Source organism: Lissotriton helveticus, chromosome 5_1 (genome assembly GCF_964261635.1).
Source record: "Lissotriton helveticus chromosome 5_1, aLisHel1.1, whole genome shotgun sequence".
NCBI lineage: Eukaryota > Metazoa > Chordata > Amphibia > Caudata > Salamandridae > Lissotriton > Lissotriton helveticus.
Window position 1 is genome coordinate 1,248,041,048 of NC_136065.1, and position 16,413 is coordinate 1,248,057,460.

The 16,413-nt window shown below is 43.0% G+C and overlaps 1 protein-coding gene across 1 annotated transcript in view; it reads left to right on the top strand.

Moving 5' to 3' along the window:
* GPR26 (G protein-coupled receptor 26) overlaps nucleotides 1-12,339 on the top strand; it is a 229,813-nt gene extending 217,474 nt beyond the window's left edge. Inside the window, exon 3 of the mRNA XM_078641213.1 lies at nucleotides 11,617-12,339. Coding sequence (XP_078497339.1) covers nucleotides 11,617-11,848 — 232 coding nt within the window. The 3' untranslated portion in view covers nucleotides 11,849-12,339. The remainder of the gene's footprint in view (nucleotides 1-11,616) is intronic.
* The last annotated feature ends 4,074 nt before the right edge of the window (nucleotides 12,340-16,413 follow it).

Consider the following 16,413-nt stretch of genomic DNA (forward strand, 5'->3'; position numbering starts at 1 on the left):
TCGGCCCAGCAGCGGCCCCAGGAGGCGGCGAAGGTCTCAAATTGTGCCGCAGGAGCAGGTAAGTGGCGGCTGTGCAAAATCTGGGGTCGATTGATAAGATGTCTGCAGGATCGTGTAGGATAATGTGCTTGGCCGGCAGAGCCCACTTAGAGTGCGCCCATCTTGCAGCCGGCCAAGCCACACCCCACAAATTCACCCGTATTTAAAGGAACGCAGCTATACTGTACAAACCTCATGTAAATACTGCACTGGAAATGAAGTACCTCATACCGCATGTTTATGTCGATCCAGTAATTTATATATTTCCTTACAAGCGTTGTTGCTGTTACAAATACATTTACATGCATGAAGCTCCCACTCCCTTACCGAGGTATTGTCCACGCTATAAAAAAGTGTCAATAAATTGTGTTCTGGGGCATCAGATACAATTGTTTTACACCATATATAAGCCCTGCGGCACAATGTATAAGTCATTGCTACATTTTGACCTGGTGAGTGTACCTGTGTTTTTTGTATTCCTAACTAAAGTGAGAGATTGTGTGTACGGGCCCATTTCTAGATGCCAGGGCATAATAGAAGATAGAAGAAAGTGAACACAACCCGCCTCATCTGCATTTCTGAGAGATGAGTATTTATTTGGAGAGATTTAACACCTGTTATTCTGCGCCAAAATTCCCCACGGGGTAAACAAACACTTAACAAACACACATGTTGTAGTATGGTATGGTGCCTCACGGTTGAGGGAGGAACGAGGAGATAGTGTTAAATGTATTGGGTTCTGCCATAGGGACTATGACAGCTGTAGGAATTAGTAAGGGAAATGCTTATGTCTCAGTCTTTTTTCTGAAAGAATATGTAGCGGTTTTACTGGAACAATTAACACAGCTAAGGGGTGCTAATAAGACTTATATGAGGCCATGATTCATAATCTACACTCACTCTTTTCTCATCAATAACAAACCAACGTTTTTATATTTCTTTAAATACAAATATCCCAATTTATTTATTCACTTAAAATAACACCGTTTAAGTTTACCATCCCAGCTTATGTCTAGGGGTGGCGGAATTTGTGTAATCGCGTTACGCAAATCTCCGCGAAACTGTAAAAAATCTCCGCGAACACGCAACAATTCCGCGAACACGCGGAATTGCTTGTTTGCGGTGTTTTTTTATTGTTCGCAATCGCTTTTTGCGTGCTCGGGGGTAAATATCTCACGAACACGCATTTGAGAACGCGAACAAGCAAAAAATTTCATTAAGTCGCGTAACGCAGAATTTTGGGCAATTTCCCGTTCTCCGCGGAATGCGAAATTACCCAAATTCTGCAAATTCCGCGAGCGGAATGGAATTTACAGCCCAGGCCTACTTATGACCCAGTTGCTATTAAATTGTCTCTCTTTGAGTTATTAGGTATGGGTGTGTCTGTATGTATATGGTATTTCTATAGCGTGGCCCTAGCCAAAAGGCAGCGCAGCACTGTTCAGGGTGAAAGAAAAGCATAAAGTCAACCAGTGATACAAGAGTTCAGCCGGTCCGCCTGAAAGACACTGTTCCTTTTTCGGGTCAGGCAGCCAGGAGCCAGACATGCACATTTATTCCTGGCTGACTGATCTGAAATTTGCCCTCAGCAAAGGTCCCTGTGGCCCTCACCTCAGTGAAGAGGGGTCCCGTCACTCATTGCCTCGCACCTGAGCACTTCAGTTTTAAGCCCTGAAGCACCCTGGGTCCAGTGTCAATCAGTGACACTTTATCACAGAGTGGGGTGGAGTCAGTAGTCCCACTGACCCCACTCCCCCTCTGTGATGATGTTGGGACTACTACCTTCCCTCATTGGCTGACCTTATGTCAGCCAATGAGGGAAAGCAGCAGTCACAAGCCTTCTGGGACCTCCGAGGTAGAGCTGCAGGTGTGTGTTTTTTGTTTAATTAATGTTTGGTGCGTGCGTGCGTCTTTGTATGAATGTTTGGTAGTGTTGTGAATGGATGTGTGTGAGCGCGTGTGAATGCATGGCTGTGAGTGTGTATGTGTGGGTGGGTGTCCTGTCCATCCCACTCCCTCCTAAAATCACCGACCACGACTAGAGAATGTACCTGTTTGTGAGCGATTAATACATTGTGATGTAGCGTTTTCTAAAGGGGTGAGCCTTCGACTCTTTCCTAATTTGGGACAGTGTTGGGGAGGTCCTGATGGATCAGGGGAAGGAGTTTGAGTTTTTAGATGTCCTGTTGCCTTCACACGTGGAAATAATAAGTGTGATTTACGACAGGTGAAACTACTTCTATATGTTCCTTTACGTTTCTATTTAAGGATATTTATTGTAGTGGTTTTATATTCGTTAACCCAGTCGGGAGGTTGCCTCAGATTACTAATGAAAACGTAGCATGACCCCGGAGTATGATCATATACCTTGTCACACCGGAGGCCGTGTGTGTGTGGTTCCTTGTTTTCATTTTGCCATTAATGGCTGGCTGTATGTTTAAAAGGAGAGTTCTCACACTTTTCAAGCATTGCTTGGCGAGTCACTAAGTACAAGTGTTCTTTTTGACCTACAGTTGAATGGGTTGCACAGTTGTATTGCCCCACTCTGGGTAGTGACACCATATGAAGGAATTGCAGATCTATACCGTCCAATAGCTTATTAGGTTTGCTGGGTGGGTGGGGCCAGTGATTGCATTTGTTCAGGGGAAACATGGCGCAGAGCTCGGCCTTCTGCTTTTACCTGGAGTAATGTGAGTGCGCTACTCTATGTATTTACTTTGTTATCATGCCAATAATAGAGTTTGTTTTGTGTCGTCTGCAGCTAACAGTCCACCCCCGTCCCCAGGCCCCATCACATCCTTTTTTTCATGGCTTCTGTGCATAGCATCCCTGGGGAAGGAGGGGGGGGGGGGGCGCTGCGGATCGCGGAGAAAGACAGAGGGATACTAATGGATACTGATGAGAGGCGCAGAGGACGGAGGAGTAAACAGGAGGGGAGGGGACTAGGGAAGAGGAAGCGATATGGAGAAAGAGGAAAGCAGGGGGAGGGGCGGTAGATCTAATCTTAGAGTCCCTGTAATGTATGCCCATCTCTGAATCTGGTTCATCCCTGCGAGGAGGAGGGTGGAAGAGGATGCTCAGAATAGATTATGGAAAGGACTGATATAATAATGGAACGAGAAGCTGCCCGGTGTTTCCAGCAGAAGTACAGCCTCTGTCCGAGAGACCCGGGCAAGCAGGGGCAGCCGATGGGGCTGGCAGAGCTGAGGCCGAGAGAACAGGAGCGGCTGGTTCAGAGGCAGCTCCTGTCTGTGTGTTAGCACTGCGGAGCAGAACACGGGTGGCAGGGGCTGGAAGAAAGGGGTGCTGTACTTTAAGAAATTGAACTATCAGTTGAGGGTGGGGGGGAGGGAGGTGAGAGCCACACTCAAGAAATAAACACAATCCCTGTCAGGGTGAGCCACAAAAGTCACTAAATAAACCTGTGTTTAACTATCTGGGAGCTTGGCACAAAAAAAGCCAAGCTTAATTTAGAGGCAATGTCTAAAGTATTTATGCAGCGCTCAAATGATAATATAGTGAAGATACATCACTAATGAAATCCAATAAAATCCCAAGCCAATTTTGAAAAATTAATTAATACAATTACACCAAAATGACAAAAATACAATCAGTATAGAGATATCAAAGTGCCATTCAAGGTTATCTGGTCACGCTGGACCTGGGTACAGTCACAAGTTCAAGCTGACCAATATGAAGGGCAGGTTGGATACAGGGACCAGGTTCATCCCACTGAAGAGTTACCGTTTCAATTCTGCACGAGGAGCTTCCGTTCATGTCAGCGGAGGCCAGAAGGAGGTCACTGCTGTAGTGTGAAGAGCCGGTCACCTCTGAAGCTTTGCATTGGGAGTCGACCTGGCCTATCACCGTTGCCTTGATGATCAGGTCTCGCTGAAACGTTGCATTGGTGGTCATCGCCGACAGTCGCTGTTGGCACAAAGATCAAGTTCAGCTTGAGCTTCGTATTGGCGCTCGTCATGGGTGGCGAGGGGGGATGGATTTAAAAAAGAATTTGTAAAAATGTACCTTACCGGGTCTTGCGCGGCCACTGCTCCTGGCCGGGTACCGTACCCGCCTTTTCCTGCTGCTTTCCTGCTCTTCTGCCTCCGGCAGTAACAGGAAGCAGGCATCCTCCCTCCCCAAAGCCAATCACAACACTGCATTGGCAGCGTTGTGATTGGTGCGGATGGCGCCCAGCTGGGCACCTGTAGGGAGGCTGAATGCAGCCTACATAGAGAAAATGCAGAGTGCGAATTACTCTTGGGCTGAACAAACAGTCAGGGTCCTCAGCATTGGGCAAGTCATTACTCCCCGACCTGCCCACCCCAACCAGGCATCCCATTCTGTTTTCTCGTAGTACAAGAAGCAGAAACATAAAATTGTATTTAAAACACCCTTTCATGTTTCTGCTTCTCGCACTGTGAGAAAACAGTGGTGCAACGCTCCTGCGCCCTAATGGAGGAGCCGCCCCTGAATAGTAATGCAATTACGCCCGCTTGCTCAATTAAGAGTAATTTGGGGGAGAAAATCCAACTGCAAGAGCACATTTAGCAAGCATGAGGCTCTATAGCACTTGCTATTCATTTTCTGTTGCATTTAGTGCTTTTTCTTAGCGCAAAATGCATCCTCGCATCCAATTTGGACACAAGGGTGCATTTTGCGCTAAGAAAATAGTGCTAAATACTGGGTGTAGGTTGGGGGATATCGTACCCACGCTCCAAAAGAACATTTAGGGAGCTGCTGCTTGCACTCACTATTCATGTTCTTTTGCATTTAGAAATATTGTTTTGCTAATATGTATCATTGCATGCATTTTGGACGTGAGAGGGCAAGAAAATAGCAATACATGCAGAATTACTTGTGCAATTACGCCTAATCTTGCAGGACTTTTGGGTAATTCCGCAGGATTACTCCACACAGAATTACACGAGTTATGCCCACCTCTACAATGTAAATGGATACTTGTATAGCGCACTACTCACCCGCAAGGGTCTCAAGGCGCTTGTACGAATACCGCTGTGGAACCCATCCTGGCTTTCCCTGTGAGGTGTCCACTCCTGGGGAACCCCAAAGTTGGAGGCCAGGCATCCTTAGCGTTGTGGGGGCCGTTGTGGAGATTAAGTAAGCTATTGCCCAGAGTTGCAGAGTGGGACTCCATGATTGGAATAGGCACCGAGGTGAGAATTATCAGGTCCGTGGAATTTTGAGCCCAAGACCCGACGAGGCGGAGAATTGAACCCTGGTCCCGGGCTAGACCTCTGCACCAGGGTCTGCTGCTCTAACCATTGAGCCACACTTCTCCACCATGACTCCACCATGACTCACTCCCAAAGCAGGGCTTAGACTGGTCCCGGCCGGAGAAGTTGGCACTGTTTCCAGCTGCATAATCTTCCAGATGCCTCCCTGCAACTACCCAGGCCGTTGCAGAGAGGCATCTGGAAGATTACTGTGTCCCAGTAGGTCAACTAACCCTTGGAATCACTTCGGGGGAACTTTGGTTCAAAGCAAGCAGGTCCAATATTCCTTCTTCAGAAGCCATGGCAGTCCTGAAGGTGCCACTTTTATCCCCAGTGCCAGTCTGTGGGTGGGGTATGGCCCCTTTGTCTGATCTTCCCCCTTTCCTAGGGTTGGCTCCAAACTGTCCAGTGTAACAAAGGGCAGGCTAGCCTAGCAGTGGCGTAACAAAGGACCTCGCAGCTCCTGCAATGCTGGGAGCCTGAGCTCCAGGTGGTCTCCTCAGCACAGTACCCTGGCCTGAGAGTTCCTGTGTATGGAGGGGGACTCCTCCCCGTACATTGCATGGGGGCCACCTCAATTTTCGTTACTCCACTGAGGCCTAAGTGTGAACCACATTTGTCAGTGTCCAGGCAGGCCGCCCTTAGAAGTCAGGAAGGGGAGGAACGCCCAAAGGCTAACATTTAAAGTTCAGGAAGTCTGGGTGCAACCGCCCTGGACATCCTACTCAGGAGGTGAGCATCATATCAGGAAAGAATACTCAAAACATCATAGAAGAGCCATTCACAGTCATGCAACCCTGGACACTGGTAGAAAGGCACATTTAGTTTAGGCAGAGAAATGTCAACTTTCTTAAAGTGACATTTTCAGAACAGTAGTTAAAATCCGACTTTATTATTAAAAAGGATTTGAAATAGCAGTTCATTTGAGTGAGAGCAAAATTCTCTATCTTGTCCCAAACTGAAGTTATTACTTTTTAAAGGTGATAAAGTAACCTAGTTGGGAGTATATGAGTGCGTCCTTAAAGAATGCTTCAAGGTTTCAAGTGATGTTTTTTTGTTTTGCTTATATTCATGGTTTTTGAGTTTTCATAATTTGTTCAAAATGTTACAGGATTCAATTTGAAACATTCAATAGCCGACACGTGTTTCGCCCATACATGGTCAACTGGACCTGGGATTCCTCAAGGCTTTCAAAATTGTTAATAGCAGTTCTTAGTATTTTGTTTTAGATTCAGATATATCTATTGTTTCAGACAATTCAAAAGAAGGAAAGAAGATTTTGTTGCGGTCTGTGAGGCGGTTTCATCCTGGGTGAAGTCATAATCTGCAAAGGACACCATTTGCAGACTGCAACAAAATCTTCTTTCCTTCTTTTGAATTGTCTGAAACAATAGATATATCTGAATCTAAAACAAAATACTAAGTGCTGGCTGTGGTTATCTAGTCCAGCTAGACGGGGGCAAAGTCACATGTTCAGGCTAACAGGGATGAAGTTCTGGTACAGGTACCAGGGTAGTTCTGCTGAAAACGTTACCTTCCCAAAGTCCAGCGGCCATAGTTAAAAACTTCAGGATTTCATAAGAAGAACTCAACTGATGCCAGCCAAGGGTTCAGGAACCGGGGAGGCACCTCTTGGGGACCAGAGACTCATTTCAACAGAGACCAGCAAGGCTCAGGCAGGTCCAGATGCAGGTCCTGTCCGGGCCCGTTTCAGCTCCAGGCAGGTTCAGTTGCAGCAGGTCAGCTGGGCAGTTGCAGAGATGCCTCTTGAGCTTGTTATGTCCCTGTAGCTCAGAACAGGTGGTCAGCCAACTGACCCTTGGGGTCATATAGGTCTTCCTGGTGTCAAGTAGATGGTCCTCTCTCCTTCAAATAGCAAGGCAGGCCTAAAGCACCAGAGCAATCCTCTGAGTAAAAATGCAAGCAGCAGGACAGTCCTCTGGTAGCAGCAGGGTAGTCCTCTGAGAAATAAGGCAGCCCTCAAGCAGCAGGGCAGTACTCTGAGAAGCAAGACAGGCATCTAGCAGCAGGGCACAGGGGTGTAACACAGGCACCGCATCCCCACAGTGCTGGGGGCCCCCCAGCCTCCAGAGATCTGGTTAAGAAAGGCTCCAAAGGAAAGAAGAATAGCTGGGGGTGGGGTGTTACAGGAGGGCTGTTGGTTGAGGGCTTAAAGGAAGGTCTAGTTACAGAGTGATATGGTTATATGGAGAATAACTGGAGACAAGGGGTGCATGCAGCACTGCTGTCCAAGGATCATAGTAGTGATACGTTGACTGAGAGTACAGACAAGAGCTCATGACAATGGGAAATAGTGTAGCGCTAGTAGCAGAAGGTCCAGAGTGGGTTGGTGTCTGAGGATTCTTGAGGGGAGCTGGTCCAGTCTCCTCAAGAGTGACAGCGAAGAGTGTGTGCCAGTAGATGTTTGATGTTAAAGGATCATGGAGGAGAGCAGGTTTTGAAGTAACACAGAGGTTGTGATCAAGAGATCCTTAGGAGAAATGGTCACCAATGGTCTCAGAGGAGCACTGGTGACGGAGGCCCCCAGAGGAGAGCAAGTAAGAGAGTTTGGAGCTCGGATTGTCCGAGGAGAGATGGTGACAGAGGAAATGATGGAAGCAGTCCTCACCAGTATCAACGTATATTTGTTTATTAAGTAAAAAAGTGTAGAATGCACCCCAGCCTGACTGTCCCTTCATCCCATTGTGATCTCATGCAGAATTCCAACCCCTTATCAAATCTCTGATTAAAAATCTTCTAGATCTGGCTCTGTGTTCTGGCACTAGAGAAAACGTACTCACACTTTAAACCAATCATTGTCATCATACCCAGAGACTACCATGATGGTGGTTCAAAGTACTCACAGTAGAGACCCTTTGTGGTCTTTCATCTAGATTCTCAACCCAGAAAGAGAAATAGAAAGCTGTATGACACAGTCAAAGTGCACATAAGGAAAATAATATTACACATAATACATCACATAATTGGCAAACTTTTAACAATCGAAACGGATGGTCTTGTCATCCTGGATGGCCCAACGAATTAACAGAACAGATATGACCATTCACTCCAAACTGAGTCAATCCATTGGTCAAATAATAGATCCTTTATTCAAAGTGTGCAGCATCAATTCCATGCACAGCATGAGTCAGTGTCATGTAAAAGACAACAGTGACACAATAAGCAGTCCATTAAAGACTATGAGTCAAAAACAATAGTTTCAGGCTCCCAGGTTAAGCATTTGTTGAAACATTACCACTTCTCTGCTAATGATAATTTAATGGTTATTCTCAAATAGTAGGTCATTTAAATGTGCATAAAATTATAGTTTCTTTGGTGTCAATTCTCGTAGAAATGCATTTGATTGTACTCTGTCACACGTACTACAGTCAAGAACATTGTGGCTTCGAAAAAAATCAAAATACCTCAGTGAAAAACTGACATAAGAAACTCTTCACCATCATCAAACAACATACCTATACCCCTTTTGCTCCTTCAATTCTGTCCACAAAGGAGTATTAGGGAACATTTGCAAATTCCGGTAATAAATTACAAACTACACTTTTTCCTACCTCCTGGTCTATCTCAAATGTTGTTGGATGCCTTACTGCTTAAACACACAGCAACATGGTCTTCCTTCCAAGAGCTCATGTTGGTGGAAGTAGAGAAGATCACCTTAGATCTCAACCCATTCTCTCACTTCTCGAACCCAATACCAGCCACTATTTTTAAGCGACATCAACAAGCTAAATCACCCGATTCCTGAAACATATGGTCAACTCCTTCTTGGGTCAAGACCCTGACACCATGAAGATTTGCTGGGTTAGTCCTCTACTAACACAAAACAAGGAACCTAACCAAAGGGCCTTAATATTTTTTGACAAATAACCAGCTAGCCATCTCTAGTGAAGACCCTAGGAAGATATGTTGCCAAACAACTATACCTCTACATCAAGGAAAACAAACGTTGGACAACTTACACTCAGGCTTGAGATCCTGACACAGCACAGAATCTACAATACTTCACATAGTTTATGTTTTTTAGGTACAACCATTCACCCCCTCTTACAAATCGTGAACTATCCTTGTACTATTGATGGGACAGAGTGTCACTGTCCTTAAAGGGTTTAACTTCTATCTAATCAGATTTTCGCAGCAAATACAACTGGCAAACGTTCTCTCAATCATCTCACTTCTTACTCAAGACATCCTCCAAGGGTCAATCCTCTCACTGACACTCCTCAGTCTGTACATGGATCCTCCCTGTTCCTTGCTTACACACTCTAAATTAATCATCCCAACTATACTCAGATGACTCACAACTGTACATAAAAGTAACCTTCCTAGAGCACATTAAGAACCTAGTAAGCACATGAAAAACTCTCCAAATATAAAAGTACTTTCGCCACCTGAACGTAATCCCTTCAAGAGTGAGTTCCTCCTACATTCTTCCAGAATGTGTTCCACTCAAGACAAGGATTGGCTTGATACAGCACTCCCACTTAATTCCAAACCAATCATAGTTGACAATGCAATATTTTAGGGCTTCATCTTAGACCAAAATCTGAACCTTCAGGCCCACGTTAGCACTCTTGCGAAAAATACTCAATACCAAATCAACCTACTTAGGGGAATAAAGTCCTTCATTCCTCCCAAAGGATTCAAGGCAGTGGTCTAAGACCCAGTACTTTCCAGACTGGACTAAGGAATCAGACTTTACATCTTTGACAGCTGCCCTCAACCCCAATCCTTGGGAACGTCAACCGGCTCCCCATTTAGGCAGGAAGCATTTTCAGAATGCAATGCATAGTTCACAAAGCTATTAATACAGAATGTCCACACTATCTATCAAGGAAATGAAAATCTCAGGAGGATCCCACCTACTTTGAAGCACTGATACCCACCTAGAAAATCCCACCTCCAAGAATACAAAACTCTACAACAAATCTTTCCTGGAAGCGGGCCTAAAATATGGAATACCATTCCCTCACCAACAGAACTAATCCCTTACATATTGTTTTTAAAGGAGACCTCAAAACCCCTTTGCGCTTTACGTCATTTATGCCCTATGAACTTAATGTATATAATGCACACCGACCTGTTATTGTCAATCAACTGCACAAACGTAGTTTATTTTATTAACTCTAAAGCCTGTATATATATTTGCTACTTTCTTTTTATTTGTATACTTCATTTGCCAGTTTTTATCACTCAGTAGTACACACCTAATGTATTTTATTAACTGTAAAGTGCTCCTATAACCCGAAGGTCTGGTTCACACTATATGAAATAACAAATCTATAAATTAATAAAAATAGTGTAAGAAGAGGTCAGAGTTTGGGATGAGATATTTAAGGGTACATCTCTTGATTCAGGTTTTTGACACCGCCACCTGTATAATACTCAAACAGTGACCATTTCCAAGTCTCTCTTGGTTAGTTTCTGATGGTCACCTGTCCTAGCTCTGTTCCAGTCCCTTCCCTCTAGGAGCCTAATTTCAGGTTCCTTCTCGCTAGAGAAACAAAGTATAGAAAGAAGAGGCAAATATCCAGAGTGCTTATATACTGATTTGGTGTTTAACAGATGCCATTGACCTCGGTAATACAATGAATCCATTAGTGCTTAATAACTTTGGGTCCCCTTCTAGCAATATACACATGGGATTGATAACCAAAAAAGAGAATTTATTTCTACAAATGTTGACATTTTTTGTAATTTTGGCCTTAGTCTCCAAGGTATGCGCATTGCTTTATGACTTGCAAAACAAACTACTCGCAGTAGCAGATTATCTACAGGTTATAGGATTGCATGCCCATGTCATGAATCATACGTGATTTTCCGTCAGAATATTACAAGATGTGAAGTTAAAAAGCGACTGTGAGACATCATGCCGTGGCGTTCGTGGTTATGTAGTGATAATGGTGTGAGGTTCTTCATGATATCTGTTTGTATAATATGCATTTGAGGTTGTTCGGTGACGTCATAGGTGTTTTATAGTGTTGATGTTCGAAAGGGCATTTCTGTTTGTTTTGACGGTTGAAATAATGATATTTGTAGATGGAGTAGGTTTTTGCTATCATAGTTTTGCGATGAGGCTTTTTCGTTGCTGTAATGGTTGGTTTTATTTGAGATTTAAATTTACATTCTTACAGTTTTTTAAATGTTTTTATAGTAATTTTGTGTGAAAAGGTCTGTTCACACAGTTGAGTCGCCAACTTATTGTTTTACGTCTTTTTTGCATAGCTCTTTGACTATTGTGAATTAAAGGTCAATCTGATACATTCTTACATAGTTGCTTTGGTTTCACCGCATCTAACATGGTTGTTTCCTCTCCCTGCAGACTGGTGGAGCTGTCATCTCTCACGCCCATCAATCCTCACTGGGGGATCATCTCCAGGTGCATGGCCTACAGCAAGGCAGTGTCCGATCCCTTTGTGTATTCCTTGCTGCGGAACCAGTACAAGAAGACCTGGAAGGACATGGTCAACAAAATCCTAAAACGGAGCTCCATCAACTCCTCAGCTCTCACAGGAGAACTGCACAGAAGGAATGTTGTACAAACCACTGAGTGAGGGCAAATGCAAGCAAGTTAGAACCTGCCATTGGACTACAGGAATCCTCAAGGCAACCGTATCGGAAGGCCTTAACGCATGCACAAATGCAGTCATGAACTCGTGGCCACCTGACTCGGTGGGTTGCCACAGCAGTCCAAAAGAGTGAACACTGCACAACAAAAACCTCAGACCGCCTCTTGACTGGTGCTCAACCACCCAGGAATGCTGCAGCCTCGAAGGGTGATAAATTGCTGTTTGGTCTCCTGCAGGTGTCTGGAGATGGCGGGGACATCGCTGGTCAAGTGTTCTATGAGATTCTGCAGAAATAATGTCCTATTCTTCACTGGACCAACCGAGATGGGAAATTGTTTACATCCTTTTGAGAATTTGTTTACATGTTTTATGGGAGACACCAGGGTTAACCGCCTTGGTGGCACAGAGAAGGGCCTATTTATTGCAGATCACTTTTATTTATTAAATACTACATTAAATGTATGGGCGTTAACATGTGAAAGTTTTGTTTAAAAATTGTGTGTTGACCTTGTCTGGCTGTCTTTATTGCATATATTCTTGCATCTTTTACACACACAGGGCAGTCATTCTGTGTTTTTGAGCCGCGATAGGCTGGATGATGTAGGAGTCCTGTCATTGGTTCATGATATGATGCCTTTCCTGCTCATGCTACTGGTCCTCGCTCACTGTTTCCAGGCTGGAGGTAAATTGACATCATCACAGTTGGATGGACACTGGTGAAGCTGTAGACATCCAGACTGCAGCGGACAGGTTTGCACATCAGGCGGTATCACAAAACCTGAGTGATGGAATTTATTGTGATTGTTCAGTGAGGGCACCGTAGACGGAGACAGGTTCACTGACTCATCAGTGAGATCTGTCCTGACAGCTCCTCAGGTGCTGCCTCTGACACATCTCTTCTGGTGAACCAAAACTTTGATCTATGGAAGACAAGTCATGTTTTAATTTGCCATATTGGCCCAGGGCCAGTTTTGAAGGATCCTACCTGAGACAGACCAAAGGGTTTTCATGTGGGCTGGGAAAAATCAGGTGTATTATCCTCATCAAGTTGGTGGTGAGAGCATGCACACTATGGGCAGTGTCCGGCATTGGTTTAGTGACCACGCGTCACCTCCTCGTCACTAACTCCTCACCATCACTGACTATCAATATCAGAAGGCTCCTTCTTGACGTCATTTAGGGATCAACATGGGTTAAAGCTGCGATCCCTAGCTTGCCCCATGCAACCCATGGCACTACCTTTTCGTCCCCTGACCTCAGAGGTGGACAAATATGTGCCAAAAGCACAGGGGCCTGTGCACACTCCTTGTTTTCTGTTAAATACTAACAATAAATAATATTCTTTTAGTGATAAAAAATGAAGCACAATTAGCTGGAACAGGACCTTTGGTGCCAGCTGAGGTATATAAAAAAACTGCTTTTAAACGAATGTTGTGTGCGTGCTTGCAGGTGCTTGCAGGTGGGAGTGAGATTATGTGAAAAAGAGCATATGTGTATGTGTGCATGTCTGTGGATGTGAGCATGTCCGTCTTTGTGTGAGTATGTGTGTCTGTGTGAGCATGTATATGTGTGGGAGTGAAAGTTACTGAGTCAGTGACAGGTAGTGAGTGAGAATGTGTGAGAAATAATACGAAAGAGTGTAATAGAGTGTTGGAGAGTGTGAGTGAGTGAATGTGAGTGAGTAAGGATGTGGTGTCATGTTTGTGTACCTGATGTTGGTCCTGGCATACTGAAGATCATTTGTGTCCTATAAAAACACCCATAGCAAAATATTGCCACTGGCGTATTTGAGACAATGACAGACACCTGTGACAAAACATTAGCAATGGCAGACATTCTTGGTAGAAAGGATATCTATGGTAAAATACTGGAACTGGCATGCCCGATGTAATTACTGCATATGGGGCACCTGTGGAGAATTCTGACATGCTGAGGAAATCCTTGTCATGGGGTACCGATAACAAAATGCTGGCACTATCACATTGGATGTAATTCTTGGCATAAAGGAGGACAACCTGACATATAGGAGGGAGTCAACCATAACAAAAGTCTGACCCTGGCACACAGGGGTAACTATTGAAATAAGAGTCACCGATGGCATATGGACAATATAAATGGCAACATTTTGGCACTTGCATACTGCATGGACTATTGGCAGATGTGACACCTATGACAGAATGCAAGCTCTGGCATAATAGAGGAAATGTTGACATACAGGCACACATAGCATATTTTGAAAAAAAGGGTTCAACTCCTGGAGAGCATCAGGTTTCAATAATTTGGCAGACCATGAAAGAAGTTGAATAATTAATGAACCCTCTTTCAAAGCCTATTCCATCTAAGCAGTTTTATGTGAAAATTGTGCTTTAAAATGCATTGTTAGATCCATTTCTTTTCAAATATTTTCTAGGAGAAAAACCCCTTAGAAGAGGTCTGGCTCGCTCACTACAATTTAGGGCACGTATTATGCCCCAGAACATTCAAAGATAGTAAGCACCATAATATAGGTGTTATCATAAATTGACATTTGTCTATGTTGTGTTGTGTTGTTCACTTAATCATGCAGGTATTATGGAACTTCAGCGATGTCAGTTGTGATGTCATTAAGGTTATGTTCATGTGACATGAATCATGAATCTTGAAGAAATCAGAGTCAAGGGTCATATGATGTGATATCAATATGGTCAAAAGGCTTTGAAATCACTTCTGCTACTTCCATGCTCTCCTTTACAACAAACTCTGTTATGACATGGTTTTTACATGCGTTGTACATGTAGAATAATTTTTTTACCATGAACTTAACCATGCAAAAGTGCTCACAAGTACTGTGTATTTGCGTGTGTGTGGGTATATATATATATATATATATATATATATATATATATATATGTATATATATATATATATATATATATATATATATATGTGTGTGTTTGTGTGTATATATATGTATATATATGTATATATATATATATATACATATATATATACATACACACACACGCACACATATATATATTTGATGGGAAAAAAAACAAAGGTTAAAACCTATAGTTAGGACAACTTTATGTATTCTTTCTATACAAACCAAACTTACCGACAAAAACAATAGGGATTCTAAACTTATAATTATTCCTTACATTTCTAATGTACGCACTACATTTAAATTACTATAACTTTATTACTAACTAAACTGAAAATACACAAAAAATAAAAATGTGAAAGTTTCATTTATACTTTAAATGTATAGTTTATGCACCGCCTTCACATTATTATAACTAGTGCTCCTCCATATACAGTGATTTCAGCCTGCTAACCACACAAGAAAAAGTATAACTCGCCACAATACCATGCACTGTGTTTTCAGAAATAATGGGATTCGAGATGTCATGAGTGTTTTTATAAATGCTATAATTTTAGATTTTATAAGTGACGTAATATCAAAGGGTATAAGCAGTGTATGGTAGAGTGGTGAGTTATAGTTGTTAATATGTGGTTAGTGAGCTGAAAGCAGTGTGTGTGGAGGAGTGATAGTTAGATTAATGTGAAAGTAGTGCATACATTATAAATTTTAGGTATAACTGTAACTTTAGAATTTCTAATGTTTGTGTTGATTAAGTTTGGTTAGTATAGAAATGAAATGAAATTAAATGAAAAAGATATTCATAGAGCCTGGCAAATACTCAAAGGTGTCTAGGTACTGGCTAATGGAGCAGACGAATGTTGAAAAACTACCCTGCCGGATTAGAGATTGAACAGACAAGTTTTTAATGCTTTTCTAAAAGTCAGCAGTGGGGTTTCCCTTTTTAGTTCTAAGGAGAATGTGTTCCAGAGTCTGGTGGTGCCTACCAGAAAACTTCTGCCACCCCAGCCAGCTTTACTGAACCTGGGAATTACTAGGTTGTGAGCAAAGGAAGACCTCAGTGACCGAGCTGGAACATACACCATTGGAAATTTTGTCTGCAAAAGCTTGCACCTGCACCATGTAGCACTTTGAAAGCAATACAAAGAGCTTTAAAGTCGATACGTCTCTTCACTGGAAGCCAGCGAAGTTGTCCGAGCATGGAGACAGTGGGTTTGTGCTTGGGAATACCCAACAGCATGCGAGCAGCAGCGTTTTGCACAATCTGGATTTTGGTTAAACATTTTTTCCTTAAATTGAGGAAAAGACCATTACAATAGTCAGCTCTAGACAAAACCAGGACTGAGAAAGATAACATTTTTCCTAACTATAATTAAGCTTTAAACTGTGTTTTTTTCCATTGAAATATATATATATATATATATATATATATATCGATATCGATTCCGTTTTTCCCCATCGAGGAAGTTTTGTTTTTTTTGGGTTTTTTTCTTCGTGCACTCTCGGGTCTTTACCAAAATAATCACACGTTTTGTGAGAATTCTTTCCGTTTATTTCATTATCTTTTCAGCAAGCCAGCAACACCTTACGCGTTTCGGTCTCTACGGTGACCTTGCTCACAGGAAATATATATCCTACATATGGTCACCAGTAGATAATTGTAGTTAGGGACATATTTCCATAGGAA